This window comes from Sorex araneus, chromosome 5, assembly GCF_027595985.1.
Source record: "Sorex araneus isolate mSorAra2 chromosome 5, mSorAra2.pri, whole genome shotgun sequence".
In the NCBI taxonomy this organism is placed as follows: domain Eukaryota; kingdom Metazoa; phylum Chordata; class Mammalia; order Eulipotyphla; family Soricidae; genus Sorex; species Sorex araneus.
Genome location: NC_073306.1, coordinates 153291060 through 153314475, shown reverse-complemented (window position 1 = coordinate 153314475; position 23416 = coordinate 153291060). Strand labels below are relative to the sequence as shown.

At 41.9% G+C, this 23416-nt stretch overlaps 1 protein-coding gene across 9 annotated transcripts in view; it reads left to right on the top strand.

Moving 5' to 3' along the window:
• Nucleotides 1–8388: 8388 nt before the first annotated feature.
• The window catches only part of LCORL (ligand dependent nuclear receptor corepressor like), a 155125-nt gene continuing 140097 nt past the window's right edge, over nucleotides 8389–23416 (top strand). For all 9 annotated transcript variants that reach the window (XM_055138267.1, XM_055138271.1, XM_055138268.1 and 6 more), the window contains exon 1: nucleotides 8389–8681. In XM_055138267.1, the coding sequence (XP_054994242.1) occupies nucleotides 8528–8681 (154 nt within the window). In that variant the 5' untranslated portion in view covers nucleotides 8389–8527. The remainder of the gene's footprint in view (nucleotides 8682–23416) is intronic.

Sequence of the window (23416 nt, the reverse complement as noted above, 5' to 3'; positions counted from 1 at the left end):
TCCAGCCCCACGATATCTTCTTTTTGAATATTAGTTATAATTAGTTGGAATTTTTCTCTTTTTTCTATGTTGTCTATTTTTCTCTAAATTCCTTTCATCTGTTTGCTTTGGTGTTGGTCTTTTAAGTCAGATGTTTTAAAATATGTAATGACTCTTAGCAGTCAATACATACTTCTGTGTGGTACTCTTAAACTTAAACTCAAAATACTGAATATTCTCTGTACATGGTGGGTCTTATGACAGGTAGAATTTAGTAAAGTGTGTTCAAAGAGAAGGCGAGGTTTATGTAAAGGATTTATAAAACCCTATCTATTATAGTTGGTCTACAAGTAAGGTAGGATAAGTTTAGCAAACTTTTCCATAATCTGTGTTTATTCTGCAGCTTTAGCTCCTCTCTACTATTGTGTTCTCAAATTCATAATCTTTCCAGTTTGCTTCCTCCAAAGAATAAGTTACTGGCTTCTTGCAAGGATGGATAATAAAATGTCTTGAGGAGCATGATGGAGAAGGTGGTTCTCACAGTTTCTTACGGTTTTTAACTTTCAATCCCAAGCTTTTAGCTCTACTTCTCACCTCTTCCTTCTGCCTAGCAATTCTGTTTCCTAGGGGAAATAGAGAAATAGAGATTGCAGGAGATGGCTGATACTCAAAATACTTGCTGGATTCTATATTTAGATTTCTTTTTCTTTCAAGTTTCTGCTTTAAAGCTTAATATTAGTGCATATGAGTAAGAACAGAAGATTGTGCCTATTAAATTTGAAAGCTTATAATAGGATAATATTAGACTATTCTCTACCCTCATTGTTGTATAAGTGATTATTAATTATGATTTAAATTATTATCATAATTTAAATCTTCAAATATTACATAATTTTGACTTATTATCTACTAAGTTAAAATGCACTGCGGCTATATCCACTATACATTTTAATTCGTGTCTCTTAATGAGAGTTAACTCATAGTATAATTTAACTGTTTCATTCTTTTCATCATTACTTTTTTTCTCATTATTTCAGATATCTTCACTAGTTGGGTAGTTTACTATCTTATTTCACTTTTTAAAAAAAATCATTTTGGGCAGCAACTTAAGCTTCAATTCACAGAATTTCATTTTGAGCTTCATTTTTTAGCTTCTACCATGAAAAACTGGCATTTTGTACTATTTTCACGTAAAAAATAGTTTCTTTCTGTTGAAAGTTAAAACCAAGTCTGAGTCATTATCAAATAGAATGGAAAATCTTTAAAGGTATAAATTATCCAGGCCCACGCCCCACAGTACCACCATGTCAACTCACCCACAGGCCCTGCTCTTCAGATTTAGTAATTAAATCTCCAAGGAGATTCAAGCCAAGCCACTAAAATTCATGGACACACTGGTCTCCTGGCTGAAAACTCTGGAGCACCCTTGGGCAGGGGCAGGCTGAGTCCCTGCTCTGCCAAAGTCCTGGCAACCACATTCACAGCCTGATGCTGCCACACCAGTGACCCAACTCCACTGCTCCACTAATAATCTCTGCAGAGATACCAAACCACAAAAATTCCAGGTACTTCAGTGTTCAGGCTGAAAACTCTGGGGTTTTCTTGGACTGGGAGAAGGCAGCTAGTCAGCCCAGTTCTGAAGTTTTAGGACCACCACACTGCACCTCCAAATTCCACAGTACTGACATCCCAGGAGAAGGACACAAGATTAGTTTGAAAAATACCATAGGAGCCAGCTGAACTCAACAATCAAAACAATAACAGAAGGCTCAACTAGCAACAACCTCAGACAAAGGACTTAACAACCAGGATGAGATATAACAATTTTCACAAATTTTCTTTTACAGAAGTGTTACTGATCATTTCGTTAGCCATTTAGTTATATAGCAAGCAATATAAAATAAACTAAATAAATTACTGTGTGCCTACTAAGGGGGCAGGTTTGGGGGATGGTTGGCAAAATAGGGACGACGGTAGAAAGAAGGTAACTCTGGTGACCGAATTGGTGTTGGAACATCGAAAGCACATAACAACTGTATTATGAACAACTACTTTGTAAGCCAGGGTGTTTAATTAAAGTATTTAAAAAAATTTTAAAGTATGTTATCCAGAGTCTGCTCCTTATGGCATTTTAGTGAGTAACATGATATGTTTCATTTATTTAAAACATTGTTGTTTGTTTTATAAGGAGTTTTGATATACAACAAGATCAAATAATGTTAACATCTTAGTTTGAAGTAGAACCCTCTCTAAAATGAAATCATGCCAACTCCTTTTATCACTGTCTTAATATTAAGGATTAAAATAAAGCTTGAATTTATAAGTGGAGTTTGAGGCTAGGGATGAGGGTAGGTTGAAAGAAGCCCTGTGTCTTTTTTTTTTATTTATTTATTTATTTATTTATTTATTTATTTATTTTATTAAAACCTCAATTTTCTACACATTCATCTCAATTAAACCAAAGTGTTTTTGATATTCTGTAAGAGTAGAATGAAAGTTAAAAAAAAATGTGACTAGCCAGGTCTTAACTTCATAATATGCAAGGCTGTAGAGTAGAGTGATAAGATACCCTCACTAATAATTATGATACATGCCACTAATAATTTTAATACATGGAAAAATATAAGACACATGAGCAAGAGAGCACAGAAAGAGGTAAGTATTATTCAATTGGGAAGTACTGACCAAGAATTTTTGGAATAGAATAGCATGTCAGAGGGAGTGCTGCAAACTCCCTGATGTGGCTAAATCCGACATTAAAGACTGAATCATACTTTTGTGTTTATAATGTATAAATCAGAAAAAGTCCAAAATCTTCAATCTCTGACTTTTTACAGCCAGCTTTCACCTCCCTTTCTGCTTCCTATCTCAAATAATGGCTAACTATGGAAAGACTAGAGTTTCAGATTCCAGTTCCACGACTACATAGCTGGTGATGTTAGACAATAAGCTTCTCTGAACCAATTTATATTTCCTTTTTTGAAATATAGAAATAGTAATAGAATATTGCAAGTGGTTGTCATAAAGGTTAAATGAGTTAATAATGTATTTAAGTGGTTAACAAATGAAAGGTATTTTTAATAGCAAAAAAAAAAGTCATGACTAAGAATTAGGAAACCTAATCTTTAGTACTTTTTCCTATAAGCTCTGTGAGACCTACATAAATTGCCTTACCTCTCTGGGCCTCAATTTACCTATCTGCACAAACAAAAGATTGACATAGATGCTCTATATTCCCTCTAAACTTTAATAGTGTAGGTGCTAAAGATCACATTTTAATTTGACTTTGATACTGAACTATGCAATTGGACTAAATTGGATCAAATTGCCATCATTAAGCATATAATACATTGACATTTTATTAAAAGACTGAAAATGAAAGTGATAATAATGAGTTAGGCTCGGTGAGTGATTGCAAGTGAACACAAAAAAAGAGTTGTGGTAGATCAGATCCTATTATCATCTGCCTGCATAAGAAAAAAAATGGTAGATGGTATTAAATTCAGATGCCAAGATCAAAAGTATATTCTTTTGTTAAAAGAAATTCAGAAAACTTGCTTATCTTCACTTCAGTATTAACCATTCTGACACCTCAGTCTTCCCAATTCTGTGAAAATTGTGTACACCTATAAGATATTTAATATGAAGATGATAACAGCAATATTTTTTAAATACCCAATGGTTGAATTAAAGAAAAAAAATTTTTTTTAATTCTAATATTCTGCCTTGAAATGAGTGACAAACTGAAACAACTGTTATTTTCATTCTTCTCTTAAGGGAATTTAAAATGAAAGACACTTTTGGAACAGTAAATAGATGAACATGACAATACAAGACATTGTAAGCATCACCATTTTATTTTAGTTTATATTTCCTGTGAAATTTCTTCTTTGTTCCTTATAAAATATACAAAACCAGTATTAGTGATACTGAGAAAAACTTCAGGAAAACAAAGACATTTGACTACTTTTAGATATTACCGGGTTGGCTCGATAGCATAGTGGGTAGGGCGTTCACCTTGCACACAGCCGACCAGGGTTTGATTCCTCCGCCCCTCTCCAAGAGCCCAGCAAGCTACTGAGAGTATCTCGCCCTCACGGCAGAGCCTGGCAAGCTACCTGTGGCGTATTCGATATGCCAAAAGCAGTAACAATAAGTCTCACAATGCAGACATTACTGGTGCCTACTCGAGCAAATTGATGAGAAACATTGATGAGCAATGGGATGACAGTGACAGCGACAGTGACAGTGACAGATATTATTAATTATTTAACTGAGTATCAGCAGGATACACGTTACCCAATATGTATATCTGAGTCAATGGTGAACTGATAGTCTGCAAATCAATGAGAAAGGATACTGAGAAATCTTTAGCTCATTAATTTAGATAAATTAATTTAGATAAATTAGATATTGGTGTAAAATTTAGCATGATTATGTCGCTCATGAGGAATTTCCCGAAATGGGGGCTATGTTTTATACCTGTAATAATTGGTCGCACAAATTTATCTTTGTTTTTTTCTTATTTTTTGTTTCTGTTTATTTGGGAGTCACGTCCAATGATGCTCAGAGCTACTCCCTGTATGGTGCTCATGTGTTGTTTTTAATGGTGTTGGGGGACTTGCGGTGTTGGTGATAGAACAAAGGTTTCCTGTATGGAAAGCATTCATTCCAACCCTTTGAGCCATCTCCCCGGCCCCAATTCCTGGTCTTTGGATCTCTGGTGTGTACAGTGCTTTACAGTTCAGAATTAAAGGAAGCTTAGTGAAGAGCGCTATTTTTGAAGAAGCAAATCATGGTTTCATAAAAATGACCAGCATTATTAATCATTTTATGATTATTCAGAGCATCTAATAGTCCTGTCTTATAATTACAACTACCAACTTCACAAATACTTAGATTTTTTAAAGTACAAAATGCATATTATTTTTGTGCTACAGGCCAATAAGTTATAATTACATATATATTTTCCAGTGTTACTATAGTCTGGTTTTGTTGCAAAAAAAAAAATCTAAAGGAGATGTAAGACTCCTATCTCTATTATTCAGAGCTTTACAGTAAAACTAAGTGATTGGATTTATATGATATACTCACTGGTATTTCCCATCTTAGAGTAGTTTTGTAGGTACTCAGAGAAAATTTTGATACTCAGGGAAGTGTTTCTGACCCACTAAACCCAAACTTAACACCTTTTGTATATTTATTATATGTAGTCCTGATCTTCCATTTCTTCCTCAAATTCTAGAGGGAGTGATAATCACTAGTTCTGTCTCTTTTGTTTGTTTGTTTCCATCTCCCCATATTTGGGGGTGGTAGCCAGGCCTGGCCTCTTGAGAAGGGTCACTCATCTGGCTACAGTGCTGTAACAGCTGCCCCTCAGAAACAGCCACCTCACCAACAGGCAGCGGATCATAACCACCTGAGTGGGCCAGACCACGCCAGCAAAACTGCCCAGCTGAGCCTAACACAGATTGCCATTCCATCTAACCACGAACTAAGTTAATAGCGGATGGTTTAAGCTGTTACATATTGGAAGTGGCTTTTCATGCTCTTCAAGCTACCTGCGACATCTTTCCTTTAAAGTTGGGCATGACCACATGATCTGCTTCACCTGATAAAAATTCAGGTGTGACAGATGCCTTTAAGAGCATGATTGTGGTTTAGCATCTCTCTCTCTCTCTCTCTCTCTCTCTCTCTCTCTCTCTCTCTCTCTCTCTCTCTCTCTCTCTCTCTCTCTCTCTCTCTCTCATTATGATGGGCGGGAAGATTCCAGATGCTGGAGCCTTACCATTTAACATGCAACAGTTTTCCCAATCTCCCTGCACCAACTTTTTGGAGTGTGAAAAAATGAAAGTCAGGAAAAAACCTTCATATTAAATCCCTAACATTTGGAATTTCTGTTCCAAGGTTTAACCTAGTCCTTTTCTGACTAATGTAGAATTCAGTGCCTAGAAAGAAATACAGTTATGACAGAAAACCTAAAATATGTGGCTGTGACTTAGAAGCTCAGTGGGTGGTGACAAGGAAGCTGTTGTGAGAGGCTGGAAAGTTGGCAATCCATGCTGTTATGGTAAAATATTTGCTAAAACTATTCATGTGTGACTCCCATTATTTTCCTTTTTAAATAGGAATGTTTACCCTGGTTATTCTGACCCTGTCCCATTCTCTCTCTCTCTCTCTCTCTCTCTCTCTCTCTCTCTCTCTCTCTGTGTGTGTGTGTGTGTGTGTGTGTGTGTGTGTATGTGGTAGGAGTGGGAGACCAGATTCTTTACTTTTTCAGGCAATTGTAACAATACAAGCTTTATCCAGTCCTAGTACAGTGACAACCAAACATCATCTGGAGATGCTGCAATTTGAAATTAACGCCAGTACTGCACAGAACTTTTGGGCTGTCTCAGTTGTAGTAAGACTAAATGTAGTTGTGGTGTAAGGAGAGGCAAATTGTAAACTGGTGACTGGATGGATGGATTGCAGTACTCACTGATGGCCTTCACCAGTATATTCTGGTTATCTTTCTTCTGGGCAAACAGTAGAATGACACTTCCCTGCTCTTTTGAAGATAGACATCCTCATATGATTTACAATTGTCAATGAAACATGAACGGAATTGACTTGTAACACTTTCAGGAAGAACCAGTTTGCCCCTCTTCTTTTCTCTGCCTGTCAAGCAAGTGAATGACAGCTAGTAAGTGGAAGTCTCCCAAGTTTTCTCTGGCTGGGTTAGAACCTCAAAAGTGAACTGCTCCCAGTTCTCCTTCTCCTTGAACGAACCTGAAGATAAGCAAGAAACATTTTGTGTTGTCTTTTTAAAGGACTGAAAATGTTTGATCTCTTGTGTTTTTGTTTTTGCACCATACACTAGTTCATTCTAAGTAATGTCAACTGACTGTAAAAGTGATCAGGAAACCTCTAATGGCTATTTTCTTGGCAGTGTGGGATGAGTGAACTCAGTGACAGAAACCATCCGCCGACATTTCCAAAAGTGCCTTCACGTGAATGGTTTGGCTTTTCTCCATTGTGATCTTGCTAGAAAAGGTGATCATGAAAACTCCAACTGAAATGGAGTTTTAAAAACTGAAAATGCAAAACTACATCTTCACTAGTAAGGTATGAGCAAAGAAAAAAAAAGAGGACAAAGATAAATTAAAAGAAAACAAAACCGAGGGCGGACTAAACTCATAATTCATGGACGTTTCCAACAAAAATTGGAACACGTTTCTCCCAGATTGGGATAAATGTTCACTAATGCGCAGTACTCCGCAAACTTTTTGTTATCTTGGCGTCGGTTCAGTCCCCAGTTTGTATATAGAAACACTTGCACCAATTACCCTGATGATTAACACAAAATGTCATTGTTATTAAATTAATTCAAAACACTTCTCTTTCTGAAGAAGAAAAAAAAAATTTCCTCCTAGCACAGTTATAAATTCTTTTCATAATACTTGCAGAGTATTCAATCCTGCGCCACACAGTTCGGGGTCAAGCAGGTGGAAGATGTCGCGACAGAGACGTGTCAGCGGGTCGCTGTCCACCCCAACTTTACCTTTTTCTGAACATAAAAAGCCCCCCTTGGGGAGTTTTCACTGAACCACACCCAACCTCCAGGAATCAATTTGGATGAAAGCCCTGTAGCTTTCTTCTCAAATCACTGCAAATATTCTCGCTTTCTGCGATCTCTTAGTCCTGGAAAGCAAAACCACTAAAAGATCTAGAGATGTGTGGCAATTATTAGGATGCAAATAAATAGTCCGCTTGCTCTTTGCCTGCAGGGGCGGGGTATCGGTGACCCCGTCCCCCCCACCCCCCGAGCCCCCCCCCCCAAGAAAACTTTTCTGAACTTAGAGCATGAAGGCAGTCTGGAGCCCTCGTGGGGCTGCAGTTCTGACGTTTCCACAGTCCTTCTATCCCGGTGTCTGATGGAATACTACAGCTGCTGGGCGGGCCCGCGGGGAGCGCAACCCCCAGTCCGGGGAGCGAGGAGGAGCGGGCTGAACCCCGCGGGTCGCGCAGCGCGTCGGGTCCGGGAGCTCGCCCGCCGGCCCCGGGCAGCGAGTGCCGGCGGACTCCAAAGACCAGCATGCCCCGCGCCGCGGCGGCCGGCACCGCTCGGGGGACCCGGGCGCGGCGCAGTCTGGGAAGTGAAGTTTCCGGGCGGCGGGCCGCGGCGCGGTGGGCAGCCGGAGGGAGGCGTCGCCGGTCCGGCTCCACGAGCACGCGGGTGCCGGGCCGGGCTCCGAGCCGCTCCCGCTCCCGCTCGGGGCTTTCGCGGGCGGGCATGGCTCGCCCGAGTCCACTCCGGGGCGGGGAGGCGGGGGGCGGGGTCGGCGGAAGCGGCAGGTTGCCGCCTCCGCCCCTCGCGCCCGGCCCGCCGCTCCCGGAGGGAGCCGAGGGAGGGGCGGGGAGGGCCGGGCCGCGGGAAGGTAGTGACACGTGTCAATCAACCCCCCTCCGGGGGGCGCGCGCTCCGGGGCTCGCGCCGAGGGCTCGCGCCCCTGCCTCGTGCCTGCGCCGCTCGTATGTAAATGAGGGCGCGTGACGCGGGACGCAGATGGACAAGGGAAGAGAGAGAATGGCCGCTGCCGCCGCCGCCGCTGCTGCCGCCGCCGCCGCCGCTCAGTGCCGGAGCCCGCGGTGCGCGGCGGAGAGGAGGGGATTCCGGCGGGAACTCGACTCCTGGCGCCACCGCCTCATGCACTGTGTAGGTAAGCAGCGGCGCGGGCGCGGGGAGCCGGCGCGGCGCGGCCGCGGTGCCGCAGCCCGCGGAGTTTGGGGCTGCGGGGCAGGAGTTGGAGCGCCCGTGCGGGGCAGTTGGCCGGGGGGCGGCGAGCGGGCCGGCGGCGGCGGCGCTCGCCTTTTGTCTGCCGGGGGCCGCTCCGCCCGGCGCCGCGCCGCGCTCCCCCTCGGCGCCCGGCTCCGCGCCCGGGCTGCCCGGGAACTGTGACGGTTCGGACCCCGGGTCCTGCCCGCCGCCGCGCCCCGAGGGAAACCGCCCGCGCGTGCCGTCCGGCCCCCCGCCGGAGCAACTCCGCCGCCGCGCCCCCGCCCCGGCCGGGCGACCCCCGCCGCCGCCCCCCACCCCGGTGCCTGTCAGGCGGGGGGGAGGGGGACGCGCCGGCCTGGGCCGGAGGGCGGACGGCGAGCGGGTCCGCACCCCTGCGGCCGCACCCCCTCCCTGGCACACACAGACACACAACGCACGCCCTGCGGCTCCGGGCGCCCCGACCCGCGGGAGGGCCGGCGACGCGAGGGAGCGGGAGCCCGGCGAGCACCCCCCGGGGCGGGCGTTCGCGGGGGGCGGCGCCCGAGGGGCGGGGGCGCCCCGCTCTGCCCTCTCGCGCACGGCCGCGGCGCGGTGTGTGCCCCTTTAAGAAGGAGCCGTTCGTGCGCTGACGGTTGGGATTTGAAGTTCTTCCTCCCTCTTTGGAAGTCGGGACGGATGGGGGGGGCGTTGCCATGGCGACGGTACCCTGCCCTCCAGCCGCGCCCCCTCCCTTCCCCGCTCTCCTCGCGGATGCCCCGAGGGCTCAGGTGTTCCCCCCTCCTCCCCTCTCCTCCCTCCCCGCGCCCCGTCTTGGACTCCCTCCTCCTCCTCCATCACCACCCCCCACCCACGGGTGCCCGGGGGTCCGAGCCCCCGCGCCGACGCGCACCTCGCCCGCCGCACCGCGCATCCCGCATCCCGCATCCCTTTCTCCCTCGGCTGTCGCCTCGTCCCTCTCGGCGGGCGGCAAACTTCCGGACTCCCGGGGCTGTCCCTCTGCGGGCGGCCCCGGGCGGCGGGAAGTGGGGTGCAGGGGACACCCCTCCCGGCCGCTGTCGCCCTCCCCGGGTTTTTTTGTGGGTGCGTGTGTGTGGGGGGGGGGTGGGTGCGTGTGTGTCTGTGTGTGTGAGAGCGCGGCGCGGAGCAGCGCTCCGGCAGGTGGGCTCGGAGGGAGCCTCGCGGGGTCCGGGGGTGCGGGTGTGGCGGGGAGGCGGCGGCGGGAGGGTCGCCCGGGCCAGCCGGGAGGGTCGCCCGGGCCAGCCGGCGCTTCGGGCTCGGCTTCGGGACTCGGGGAGGCTCCCCGGCGCCGCGAGAAGGCGCCTCTCGCCGAGCCCCGTTTCCATCGGTCCCTGCGCCCCCTCGCGCCCCTTTCCTCCCTCTCCCCTCGGTGGCTCGCTGCGTCCCCGAAGGTCTTTCTTGTTTCCTGCTGCGGGAGAAACCGGCGCTACTTGCACTCGGAAAGGGGCCGTGCGTGTCCCCGGGCTGGGCTGTCGGGGCGCGCGTCAGGAGCGGGGACCGTTCTGATTGGGGACCTCTCCGTGTGTTGGACCGATTGACTCTTTGATCCTTAGAAAACGGGTTGGGGTTTTTTAGGGGGGGTTGGGGGGTTCTGGGGGGCGGTGTCTTGAAGGGAAGAATCAGACATAGTTTTAGTCTAAGATGATCATTTTAGTTCTTAGGAAAAAATGTAATATCACACGTACTATTTTTATATTATGAAAGTTGGGGTGGATAAATCGGGACAAAGGGGACCATTGTCGAAGGATAGATTTGGACTTTTCGTGGTGAGTTGAATGCAGTACACACGGGATTTTCAGTGATGCACACCTTCTGTGTTTTAAGCTTGCTCGAATGCTCTATTAAATTAAACATTATTAGCGAAATGTTGTGGTGCTTCTTGAATAGAAGACGGTTCCATTTCGTGATTGCTTATGTGTAAAGATTTCTTACTGACAACCTTGTAACAACACTCACCCGTCCAATTATTCTGTTAAGTAACGCTCAGGTCTTGGTCAGTTTTTGTATTTTAGAACAGCGTGGGGTTTTCTGCTTATTTTCTTGCCTATTTAGATACTCTAAAAGATCTTTAAGTATCAAAAGTATAGGTGCTTTTGAAAAATAGTTTTAAGGACAATTAGATTTTATAGAAAGGAGAATTTGAGTACCTTTGGTTTACCAATGCAAGTTATTGAAAATTGTGTTGATATTAAATATCCAGTATACGGTTTATGTATCATGTTTTTATGTACTACATAATTGTACTATATTTAAAAGGAATTGTCCCCCCTTGGGATCTAACTATATTCGTGAAATTCTTTCCTAGAGTACTCAGTCCTCCTAGTCAGGAGACCTCCTGTGTCATACTACCATACTTTGATGTTGTTATTTTTAAATGAACCTTTTACTTTTTATTTATTTTAACTTTTTTGGTTTGGGGGCCACACCCAGTGCTGCTCAGGGTTTACTCCTGGCTCTGTGCTCGGGGATGACTCCTGGCAGAAATCAGGGATCACAGTCGGTGCCAGACACTGAACCTAGGTTGACTGTGCATGATCACCACGGTACTGACTACTGTTTCTCCAGCCGGGCAGTAGAACTGTTTTCAGAGGGAATGTGCACTTGTTGGTTTTCGGTATCTTACATGAAAAGCACTCAGTCTAGTGTGAATTGAGATTAGTAATTTTGGTTACTTTTGCTGTTGTTAGTTTTGTTACATTGAATACTTTGTAAACATAGTTACAAGTAACCATATTCTTTTCCTAAGTCTACTCCTTCATGGCCGCAAATGCATATGTATTTCTGCATCTTGAATGGTTAGTGCTTTTAGTGCTTGAAATAACTTTCAACCCTTTCTTCAAGTGAGTAAGAAAATGAACCATAAGTCTTATTTTTAAATGATATGGAAATTGTAGGTAGCATCTTAAGAGTTGTAGAGCAAATTAGTGTTGAGATACCAGTGAGATTTTTAATTTCAGTTCTTAGTCTGTCATTCATTATTCATTTTGTAACAATTCATGCATAACTATTCTAATTTCACAGAGAAAAGAGTTTTTAGTAGTTATTTAGTTACCAGTGATGTCTAACTCTAGATATAGAAAACATTTTCCATATTTGTAGCACACAGCTCATTAAGTTAGATTTGTAACTACTGTGGTTATTTATGTATTTTTAAAAATAATCCTAATTTCTTAGTATAATTCATAGCTCTTTTTAGAGCATAGTGCATTTTATAATTTTTCTATAATCATTCTATACACTGCTGTAATGTTGAATATGCTCACCTAACAGATAATCAGGTACTTATTGGTTATAGCAAATAATACCCTAAAACTTATATTCAGTGATGATCTGGATCTTATGGTATATATAATTAGTATCTGATAACTTCACAAAGTCTACAACAGTAAAAGCCAGGACAAAAGAAATATATTAATGTATACTTAAACTTTATGAAGATTGTATCAAGATATGTGATAGGGATGGAGGCCAAGTTTTTGTTTTTGTTTTCAGAAGGGAACACACCAACTGGAGGTATCAGGTCTCACAGTTCCTTGCTTGTCCTGGTTTAATGTCAGTGTGTGCTTGTGAATGTGTGTATGTGTGTGTGTGTGTGCAGCTCATGAATGGGTCTAACAGGGGTATCTAAACCACTTGAGGGTAAGTTGGAGATGGTGCTTATGTATATAAAACAAAGGATACTGTCATGGCTTATAAAACCCAACTATTGTTTAGTTAACTACTGAAATAGCTCTTGTTTAACCACTGTTAAATTTCCTGAATTTAATCACGATACAGCCAGGCTACTGTATCGTGGGTAAAGCTAAGAGATTTAACATTGGTGTAAGATTGTATTCATAATCCATACCCAAATTTTATCTATTCATCTATTTCACCCTTACACTTTCCAACCAGTCAGGAATCATGCACTTTATTGTCATGTCTTTAGTCCCTTTTTATTCTGGAACCCTTCCTCAGCCTTTCTTGTATTTCTTGACCTTGACATTTCTTTAGAAGTACAAAATAGTTATTTTGTAGAATATCCCTCAGCTTGAATTTGTTGCTTTCTCACGATTAGATTAACTATGCATGTTCTGTCCTCACTTCATCATATCTTGAAGTTTCATGATGTTGGGTTGTCTTAATGTGGTGATGCTAACTTTGAAAATGAAGTTGAGGTATTGATATTCTCCATATTTCTCTGAAAATTAATATTTATCCTTTTGTGATATGAAATTTGTGAGAATTACTTGGAGGAACAGGATACCTACATTAAAAATTCACGTACAGGTTTTAGCGTCTGTTCATGATTTTCTACATTTATTATTAAAAATCAATATTTTTATCTTGAGCAATATTTACCATCTTCAGGATTGAGCTATTTTTTATTAGTATGTACTTATGGATTCTCTACAAGTTAAATCCATTTTTGTGCCAGTTTCTGGCCAGTGAGAGCCACATCAAGTTGGTTCTGTGTTTTTTGACAAATATACCTCTCCTCAATCCTTCCTGCCGAAAACAATATTACAGCTTTGTATTGTTCTCTACCTGCCCCAGTTCTGGTATTATTCATTTCTCCAAGGACCCCTTCCATTTTTTAAAAGTGGAAACTATCAAAATTTGTGTATTCTGTTTTGGGACTGCTTTTTATAAAGCAAAATTTGAGTACTCTGTTTCAAGACTGCTTTTTAAAATCCTATTAATTTGTTAGAGAAGTTAATAATCAGTGTAACTTATTTGCTGAAATTAATATTGCAGCAGCTAAAGTCATAAAAAATTTATTAAAAACCTCTACATACACCACTTTTTTTCTACATATCTAGTGGAATTGTATATGGAGTTAGTATGTAATTTAAAAATGTAAATAACCCTACTTTAACTCAGTGTATCTTAACTTTTTAAGCATAATGTGCAACATACAAGTTAGTTTATTTTAAATATTTCTCTGAAACCTGGTACTTTATATATGCAGTACATTTCAGTGTGTCTTAGCCACATTTCGTGTGTCTAAACGGCTGCATATGTATGATAAGTTGTTCCTTTGAACAGTTAAGAGTCCCATGAAGCCTTGATTACTCAACTACTACTTAATTCAGATCTGCTCATAGTAACCTAATCTACAGTTTGATCATTCCCAGATCATTTATTTATTTAGATAACATGTCATGAGTAAGAGTTTGGACTCTGGAGCTAAATCACCTACATTTGAATCCCAGTGTTTTAGCTTAAGAGTGTGAACAAATTACTTAACCCCCTGTACTTCACTGATCTGTAAAGTGAGAATTAGGAAGTTTGTGAATTGTTTTGCTGTATGTTACTGTCACACAGAAAACATGCCGAAAACATGAACTACTATTACTGTTTACACAGGTTCCTACCACCTTTGAGCTTTATAATTTTACAAGTAGATCCTTTTTTGGTGGAAATATTGAGGAAACAATAAAAATATATTGAAGTATGTAAGAGAAAAAATATTAATGCCACAGGGACTGGAGCAATAGTACAGCAGGTAGGGCATTTGCCTTGCACATGGCCGACACGGGTTCAATTCCCAGCATCCCATATGGTCCCTGCTCCCTCCCCCCTCCCCCCCCCCAGCACTGCCAGGAGTAATTTCTGAGTGCATGAGCCAGGAGTAACCCCTGTGCATCTCCAGATGTGACACAAAAAGAAAAAAAAAGCCACAAATGATCTGTTTTCTAAAGCCTTAGAATACAGTTTCAGAATCACAGTATATGGCTTAGTATAATCCTATTTGTATATGAGGAGACCAGAAGACATTTGTTTCATTCCTGTATTCATTGGAATCTTTGGCTTTGTAGTAACTGTATGCAAGAAATTAGTTTAAATTTTAATGAAAAATTCTGTCTTGGGGCTGGAGCGATAGTACAGCGGGTAGGGTGTTTGCCTTGCTCACTGTCAACCTGAGTTAGCATCCCATATGGTCCCCTGAGCACCACCAGGAGTAATTTCTGGGTGCTGAGCCAGGAGTAACCCCAGAGTATCTCCAGGTGTGATCCAAAAAGCAAAATCAAACAAACAAAAAAACCCGCTTTGAAGATCATCTTGAAGCCGTCCCTTGCTATTTCCTATGCTATGCATTCTGCAAGTACCATGTACTTTCTTCCAAACTTCTTACCCCATTTATAATGGGCAGAGTCAGTCGCAGAGGTATTCTCTATCTTCAGTTTTCTTCTTTTCCCTGTTTCCTTATGGCCATGACTGGGGGGATGGAAAGTGCTCACCTAGTGGTACTAAGGAGCCATCCCAGGCTCTGTGCTCAGGAATGACCCCTGGTGGTGCCCAGGGGACCTTATTTACTTACTTATTTATTTATTTATTAAATAATTTATTTTAATAATTTTTTTAATGAGTTACACTTACAGACTTCAGTCATACAGTGATCAAGTATCCATCCCTCCACCAGTGCCCACTCTCCACCACCAATGTTCCCAGTTTCCCTCTCGCCCCTGTTCTTATGTGATTCAAACCAGGATCAGGAACTCAAAGGCAGCCCGTATACAAGGCTTGTAAGTGCCTTGCTTCCTGTACTTTCTCTCCAGTTTTAACTTATGAAGAAGTTTTGGGAGCATTTAAAGATGGGCTAGCCCAGATAATAAAATTCTAGATCATTAACTTGACACTTCTTCTGCCTATTTCTTGCTATTTATCTTTCCATAACTTTTTGCCACCACCAGGGGCTCGAGCAGTAGCATAGCAGGTAGGGCGTTTGTCTTGCACAAGGCCGACCCGGGTTCTACTCCTCCGCCCCTCTCGGAGAGCCTGGCAAGCTCCCTGTGGTGTGTTCAATATGCCAAAAACAGTAACAAGTCTCACAATGGAGACGTTACTGGTGCTCGCTCGAGCAAATAGATGAGCAATGGGATGACAGTGACAGTGAACTTTCTGCCTCATTTTGTCACTATTGACTTGTACTTTTCAGGAAGTAGATTTACTTAGAAGACTGGATTTGTTAATTCTAGGCACACAGGTTTTCAGACTGATAACTCAGCCACCTTTCCCCCCCACAGCCCCAATTTCTAGAAGCCCTACACCCACATCCTAGAGCCACTGCCGTTTACGGATCCTGGAGTATTTGGAGCACAGCCTTGACACCTCCAAATTCCACAATACTGATATCCCAGTAGGAGCACACCAAATTAGATGGGAAAGAAACATAAAAGCCAACAAACACGATAGCATAGAAGGTCCAAACAGGAATAAACAGTGCACTAAACCCTCAGACAAAGACTTAGTGATCCCATGGTTAGAGAAAACCGTTTTCACAAATTTTCTTTTACTGGATCAGTTTTTGATAATTCTATCTGCCATTTAGTTGTAACAAGCAATATCAGATAAATTATTTTTGTGCCTGCTTAGGATGCAGGCTTTGGGGATTGTTGAGAAAATGGGACAGTGGCGGAGAGAAGGTCAGTGTGGTGGTGGCAGTGGTGTTGGAACATTGAATGCCTGTAATAACCATGTTATGAACAACTTTGTAAATCACAATTTTAAATAAATAAAAATGAAGAAAAAGAAATCCAGTTACTTGATGTAGAATGTTCCTGACTATGTAGCTTTTTCCAAACTCAGATTTTTAAATCTCTTTTGGAGCTATATATTGATTTTTTTCTTCAGCTAAGACAACAAAAGAGTGGTTTATTGTACACGTGTTAAATGCAGCTATAAGTGAAGCAGAACTAGTCCATAATGCCACAGGTCCAGAGCAAAAGATCAAAAGAGACTTTGTTAGCTTAGAAAGATATAAATTATGTCATCCATAAAATGTACATGAAAATAGAGCAGCCAATATATGTACTACACATTTGATTAATAGTAATATATGCAGATTTTTCTGTAAAATAAGTATACTGATGACTTTTACATGCAGAATGAAAAAAATCTGTGTACTCCTGGTTTTCCTGGATAATTTTATACTGGGAAGAGTAAAAATATATGCCCCTGGGAACCAAGCAGGGTGGGAACCTTCTACTCTTATAGCTGCTCAGTGTGGCTTACTGGAGTGTTTCCCAGCCTTTTGATCAGCCCTGTGATCTTGCCTCACTCCTGGTCTCCTCCTCTCTAGAGTCTCATACCATCACACCCCCCCTTTATATAATTTTCATCTGTGGTCCCCTTGAAATGTCCTGGGGCCCACAGAGGACCATATGGCTCCCAGTTGCCAATCACTGGACTGCAGGCTGGGCTGAGCCTGTGGAACCTTCTTAGTGCAGTGCTGTCTTTTCACATTTGTGCACTGTCTTTTGGCTAACTTGACTGCAGTGATGAAGTTGCAGTTAGACATCCCCTATGTTTTCTGACCTGCTTGACTTTCAGACTTGGGCTTCAGTTCTTCATTCCAGTGCAGTCGTGGTGGCAGCCACGGAGACTTGCAGATATTCGATATGCAATTTTAATTCCTTAATAGTCATTCCAGTCTTTCAGCTACAACATCTAGCTTTTGGGGGTATGTATAGTTCCTTTTCTCTAATAGTTTTTAGTATGTTACAGCCAGTGTTCATGGATTAGAAAAGGGTTTCTCAACTAGGAGCCATACGGCCTCTATGGGCTGCTCAGATATTCCTAGGGGTCATTGTGAAATTCTGGTGAAATTGTGTGAAGTCGGGGTACTGATAGCACTGGGGGTAGGGTGGGGGGGTGAGGACAGAAGTAGGAAAAAAGGTCAGAGAGGGCTGTGATTGGAAAAAAAAGTTTGAGAAACACTGACTTAGAGCACCAAGTTCATCTGTTTCACCCGATTAAGGCCTGAGCCTATAGTAAAGTAGTTCTTGCAAATGTTGTATATAACACAAAAGTGTGAAAAGACCAGGCCTACCTACTAAAACTGATCTTTTTCAGATCTGTTACCAAGTATGATTCCTTTTTTTATAGTATCTCATAGGCTGTTTTTCTAATGAGACAAGCACTTAGATTCAAGATCATAATTTGGATTATACATCAGTCTTAGTCTAGTTTATAACTCACATTAAATCGAATGTGATCAAATGTATACCATTTCATTGTTTACAAAGCAGTATTGTCTTCCGTTTGCTTTTTTTTATCAACAGAGACTCCTAATCATATTTAGTCAGTCTCCCAGAATATTTTTCTTTATATAACCCAAACATTTCATCTGCTTTTACTTCTGTACACATTATTTCAAATTTTTGAGTATCCCTTTAGTCAATTCTTCTTTGCATCCTCCATGATGTTTTAAATTCAGTTGCGATTGAGAAAAAAATCCTTGAGATTTCCTGAATAATTTATTGAGGGCTAGAGCAGTAGAGCCGAGAGTATGATGCTTTCCGTGTACTCAGCCAGCCCAGGTTCCGTCAGTGATATTCCTCCCGTGTGGTCCCTCAAGCTGCCAGGCTAAACCCTGAGCATCATCAGATGGAGCCAAAAAACGAAACAAATAAAAAGAATTTATTGCAAAGCAAGTTGAAAACTTTTCTAATTGCCCAGTTCTTTTTTAATTTTTGAGTCAAATCTAATAGTGCTTAGCACCCCCTCCTATTTCACATTTTAACGAATGGAAATCTAGACTAGTCTGTCTGCCCTCAAATATTCACTTTTTGTTTGTTTGATTGTTTAAAGGGTACTATATAGAATATGTAGTAATGGTTTAGAAGCTAAAGATATGTATCAGGAAATTGTTGGTTTAAATTCATGAAAATGGATAAGGAAAGGTATAACAATAGAGTAGTAAAGTATTTAGTACCACACATTAAGGAATTGAAGTTTTCTTTAGGAAGAGGAAGTAGAGCCACTGAACTATTGCCATGAAAGGTAAGACCTTTAACTAAAGTAGGAAAAACAGGAAAAAGTAGTATAACAAAATCTAAGGAGAAATGAATTAACAATTAGGAAGGATTGTTACTTTTTGATGAGTTGTCCAGTACAATGGGACAGGGAAGAGACATTGCTTTTGGCCTTAGTCTCAGTGGCCTTGACATTTCAGCAAGTGGTGGGGGAAGAATCCACATGGTAAATAGGTTAGAAAGTAATTCCATACGGCAGTAGTAAGTGGAAATAACACTTGTAGCCCAGTACTCATTTCAGAAGTGCTTTTAAGGAAGAACAGATAAATGTAACAGTATTTGAGAGAGCATAGGATCTAAGGATGATTGTTTTTCAGATGGATTTGCCATGAACAGTACTGTTAGATAAGGAATACATTCTTGGATCCGTGATGGCTACGATTACTTTATGTGTCAAGTTGTGACAATAGCAGCAAAGCAAATAAATAAGAGGGACTTGGTTTGAATCACTGTGGACAGTGAGCTATTATTTTCCAACAAAAAGTATTTTCCTAAAAAGGTAATCGCTAACATAATGTCATGTGTGTTATAGTTGTTTATGCATTTTTCCATGCTTTTTCTCCAATTTAGTGTCGTCAGTCATCAATATCTTTAGTCCTTTTGGATGCTAGTTGATTGGGATGTAATTAGATATTTCTTCCAGTTTCTCAACTAGAAATTTAAGAATCAGGGATCAAAACATTAGCTTTTTAGATGGTAAACTTGTGTTGAAGAACTTGGCCTGGAATGGAGACCAAAACTGGACATCAGATTTCCTTATCCTTTAGCTTCCTGAATTAAACTTACCAAATAAGATGGAGTAGCTTGAGCACCACACCCTTTACCCCAATGAGTTTTGCGTGTGATTTGTTTATTGGTGGATGACCGTATAGGCAGAGTGAGAAGGAGGCTTGGCCATGCATGGAAAATGACCTTTAAACATCAGTCCATCCAGCTAGGAATAACTAACAAGATGCTTTCAGTATTAGTCATACCTCTTTCCTTTGGGAGAATTGAATAAAGGTAGAAAGAAAGACAAAAAGCTTTTTCCAAATTGTTTTTCTTAAATATGAATGTGTTAGGGGAGACTCAATCTATAATAGGGTAAAAAAGCTTATTATATATATGCTAGGAATAGAGTTTTGACTTTGCTTTTAAAGGAGCTCACTATTACAGGATGTTAAGGGTTGGTATAGTATAATAAAAAAAAAAAGGAGGAAGCAATTAGTTTTGATTTGAAGGATCCACAATGACTAGAACCTAACAATTGACTAAGAGCAGGGGCTGACAAACAGGATAGTAAATATTTCAGATTTTACTGGACTGTTATAGCTAGTCAAGTCTGCAGTTGTAGTGCAGAAGCAATTTATTAATGAGATAGCTATGTTCCAATGAAAACATGTACTTACAAGAAAAGACAGATTTCGTCTACAGGCCATAATTCACGGAGTACTAAGTTAAATGATCCAACATGTGATTATAGTTGGGGGCAGTAGACAGAAGGGATAGTAAAGCAAATGTATAGATGTTGAAATGATAATCATTCTGAAAAATATTCAGCACTCTTGTGTCATTGGGAATTTAAGAAATATTTCAAATCATGGAAGGTGTCTCTAGAAAGTAGGGCCAGAAGTATAGGTTAGGACCTCTGTAAAGAGGAAGTTGCAAGTCTTTGAAGTTTGTGTGTGTGTGTGTGTGTGTTTAATGGATATTAGACATGACCAGATAAGTCTGCTTATGTTATTGGAGGACTTTTAATGTTGTTTTTAATGATAGTTTTAAGCTCAAATTGAAGTAGGTCTTTTAAATCAAATCTGGAAATATAAGTAGTTTTCACCCTAATTTATTAAGATGTTGGAATGATAAAGTATTTTTGGAGATAACCCTGTATTCCTGAGCACCTTCAAATTTAAGACACAAGGAATACAGAAACCAAATAGTACTTCTGCATCTGATGGAAGAGTGATGAGAGGGGTATGGTGGACCAGGTCATCTGACGTAGACCAGTTTAATTTATCTGCTCATTTCTAGGTACTGGGAAGGTAGGGCAGAATACGAGCTTTCTTACAAGGCAGTTCTCCGGACAGCTCACTTCTAAGGGACTAGAAACAGAATTGAGCTCTCGCCAGTTTCGCTTTCTAGAATCACAAATGATACCAGTTGCTTAGCTTTCCTAATGACGAGAGAGAGTCAAATTGTCCTTATGAAGCATTCCCATAGAAAACCAGAAGCAAGGGAATGGCATCATTCCAAAAACAAGACTAATTTCTGTAGTTCCTGAGGATAAGTGTAGAACCATTACTACTCTGAAAGCATAGGGTCTGTGCAAAGCAAGTGACTTACCTGTTCCTCTACTATCTCTCCAGCCCCTTTGAAACGTTTCTTAAACTTTTCAAAATCAGTTGCTGATTTTTCAAATGAACTAGATTTTCTGTAGACCTCTGTATATACTTAAATGATGTTTACCTGGGAAAGAAAGTCATGACTTCTTTCTATATTAATTTTCAAGTGCCTTTTTAAATTTCAAGGAATTAATATAAGAGAATAGCAGTATTTCTTTAAATGAAAAACCTAGATACTTTGACAAGTTGACTATTCTTTTTATTAAAATTTTTTAATTTTATCGAATCACCGTGAGATGGTTACAAGCTTTCATGTTTGGGCTACAATCTCACAATGATCAAACACCCATCCCTCCACCAGTGCACATTCCCCACCACCAGTATCCTGGGTATACCCCCCCTTTCCCACCCTCCCCCTCCTCTATGGCAGACAGTATTCCCCATACTCTCTCTCTACTTTTGGGCATTATATCTTGCAACACAGACACTGAGAGGTCATCATGCTTGGTCCATTATCTACTTTCAGCATGCATCTCCCATCCCAACTGGTTCCTCCAGCCATCATTTTCTTAGTGATCCCTTCTCTATTCCATCTGCCTTCTCCCCTCCGCTCATGAAGCAGTCTTCCAGCTATGGGGCAACCCCCCTGGCATTTGTATCTACTGTCCTTGGGTGTCAGCCTCATGTGATGTTATTTTATACTCCACAAATGAGTGCAGCCCCTCTATGTCTGTTCCTCTCTTTCTGACTCATTTCACTTAACATGATACTCTCCATGTCTATTCATTTATAAGCAAATTTCATGACTTCATCTCTCCTAACAGCTGCGTAGTATTCCATTGTATAGATGTACCAAAGTTTCTTTAACCAGTCATCTGTTTTAGGGCACTCGGGTTGTTTCCATATTTTGGCTATTGTGAACAGTGCTTCAATGAATATATAGGTACAGATGTCATTTCTACTGTGCTCTTTTGCATCCTCAGGATATATTCCCAGAAGTGGTATTGCGGGGTCATATGGAAGCTCAGTTTCTAGTTTTTGAAGGACTGAAGTTGACTATCCTTTTAATTGCCTCTAGTGATGGGTGCAGTTTAGTCTCTTTAAAATGTCGCTCACTTCCCCTTTGTTTCCTTCTTCCCCTTTTGAACGTCCAGTATTAACTTGGTCCATAGGTGGGAACAAACCAGGGTAAATGTCCTCTGCTGGATGGAGTCTGAGGGAAGGGGCACCGTGTGCTGCGGGAGGAGGCACAGTAGGGCCTGGGAAGGGAAGGAGGCTCCTGTGGGTCACGTGGGTCACGGAGTTACAGGGAATGAGATGCCGCCGGCAGGGTTCGAGGTGTTAGGAGTGCTAGCAGTCAGTATGGTATCTGAGAGTGGAAGTTGCCTGGGCAGGGGAGAGGGTCAGCTGGTCTCACTAAGAAAAATTCTAATCTGAGCAGCGAAGAGGAGAGAAGGATCTGCTCAGAAGTTGGAGGGAAGGGCTGCCATGAAAGAGAGGGTGTCTTGGCATAGGTGTGCTGAAGCGCATCTGGGTGAGGTTGGAATTCCAGCGGAGGCATCCTGTGGAAGATGTCAGAGCCAGGTGAGAGGAGGGGGTGGGGGCTGACCTGTCAGATTAGCCTGAGGAGGGTGAAGAGTATCTTCGTGAATATCCTTGGAGGACAGGTGCTCCAAATCAGGAACCTGAACAAGGTGCAGTGCTTCTACAGTTGGAAGAGTACCAGGGCTACTGGGGCAGAGGGCTAAGGGAAGGAGATGACTGAGAAAGGAAGGATAACTGCTGTGGAAGTAACTACATTAGGGGTAACAAGAGCCAGGCCCCTCATTATTTGAGAAGGAAGTTACAGTATGAAAGTGAGAAAGCTAAAATGCTTTCTGTGGTATTGGTTTGGAAATGAGAAACTGTGTAAGCACTTGGTTTTCATCTATAGATGGCTCAGAACAAATGTGTATGTGTTTGCATGCCTTATACCTTCTTATGCCTAAGAAGGATGAACTAGGATAGTAATAACCCAATAGCAGTGAGCATAAAATATTGTAAACTTTAATGTTTGTTTTTAAGTGGATTGCTCTTGTAGGAAATACTGATGAATTCAAGGATAATGAAACATTATTTAGACTATTTTTATCACTGTATCATTGTATCACTGTCATCCCGTTGTTCATCGATTTGCTCGAGCAGGCTCCAGTAACTTTTTTATTTGTCCCTGTCGCGTGCTAGTGTAGCCCGATGGCATATTGGGGGCTCTTTCAGGATCAGGGGAATGAGGATCATTGTTATTACTGTTTTCGGCATATCGAGTATGCCACGGGTAGTGATTAGGAAAATAATAAACTTTTTTTTGCCATACTTTCTTAGCCTGGCAAGCTACCGGTGGCGTATATGCCAAAACCAGTAACAAGAAATCTCACAATGGAGATGTTACTGGTGCTCGCTCAAGCAAATTGATGAACAACTGGATGACAGTGATACAGTGCAGTGCTACTTTTTTAGATAACATTGTTTAAAAATACTTAAAAGCAATGTTTTTATTT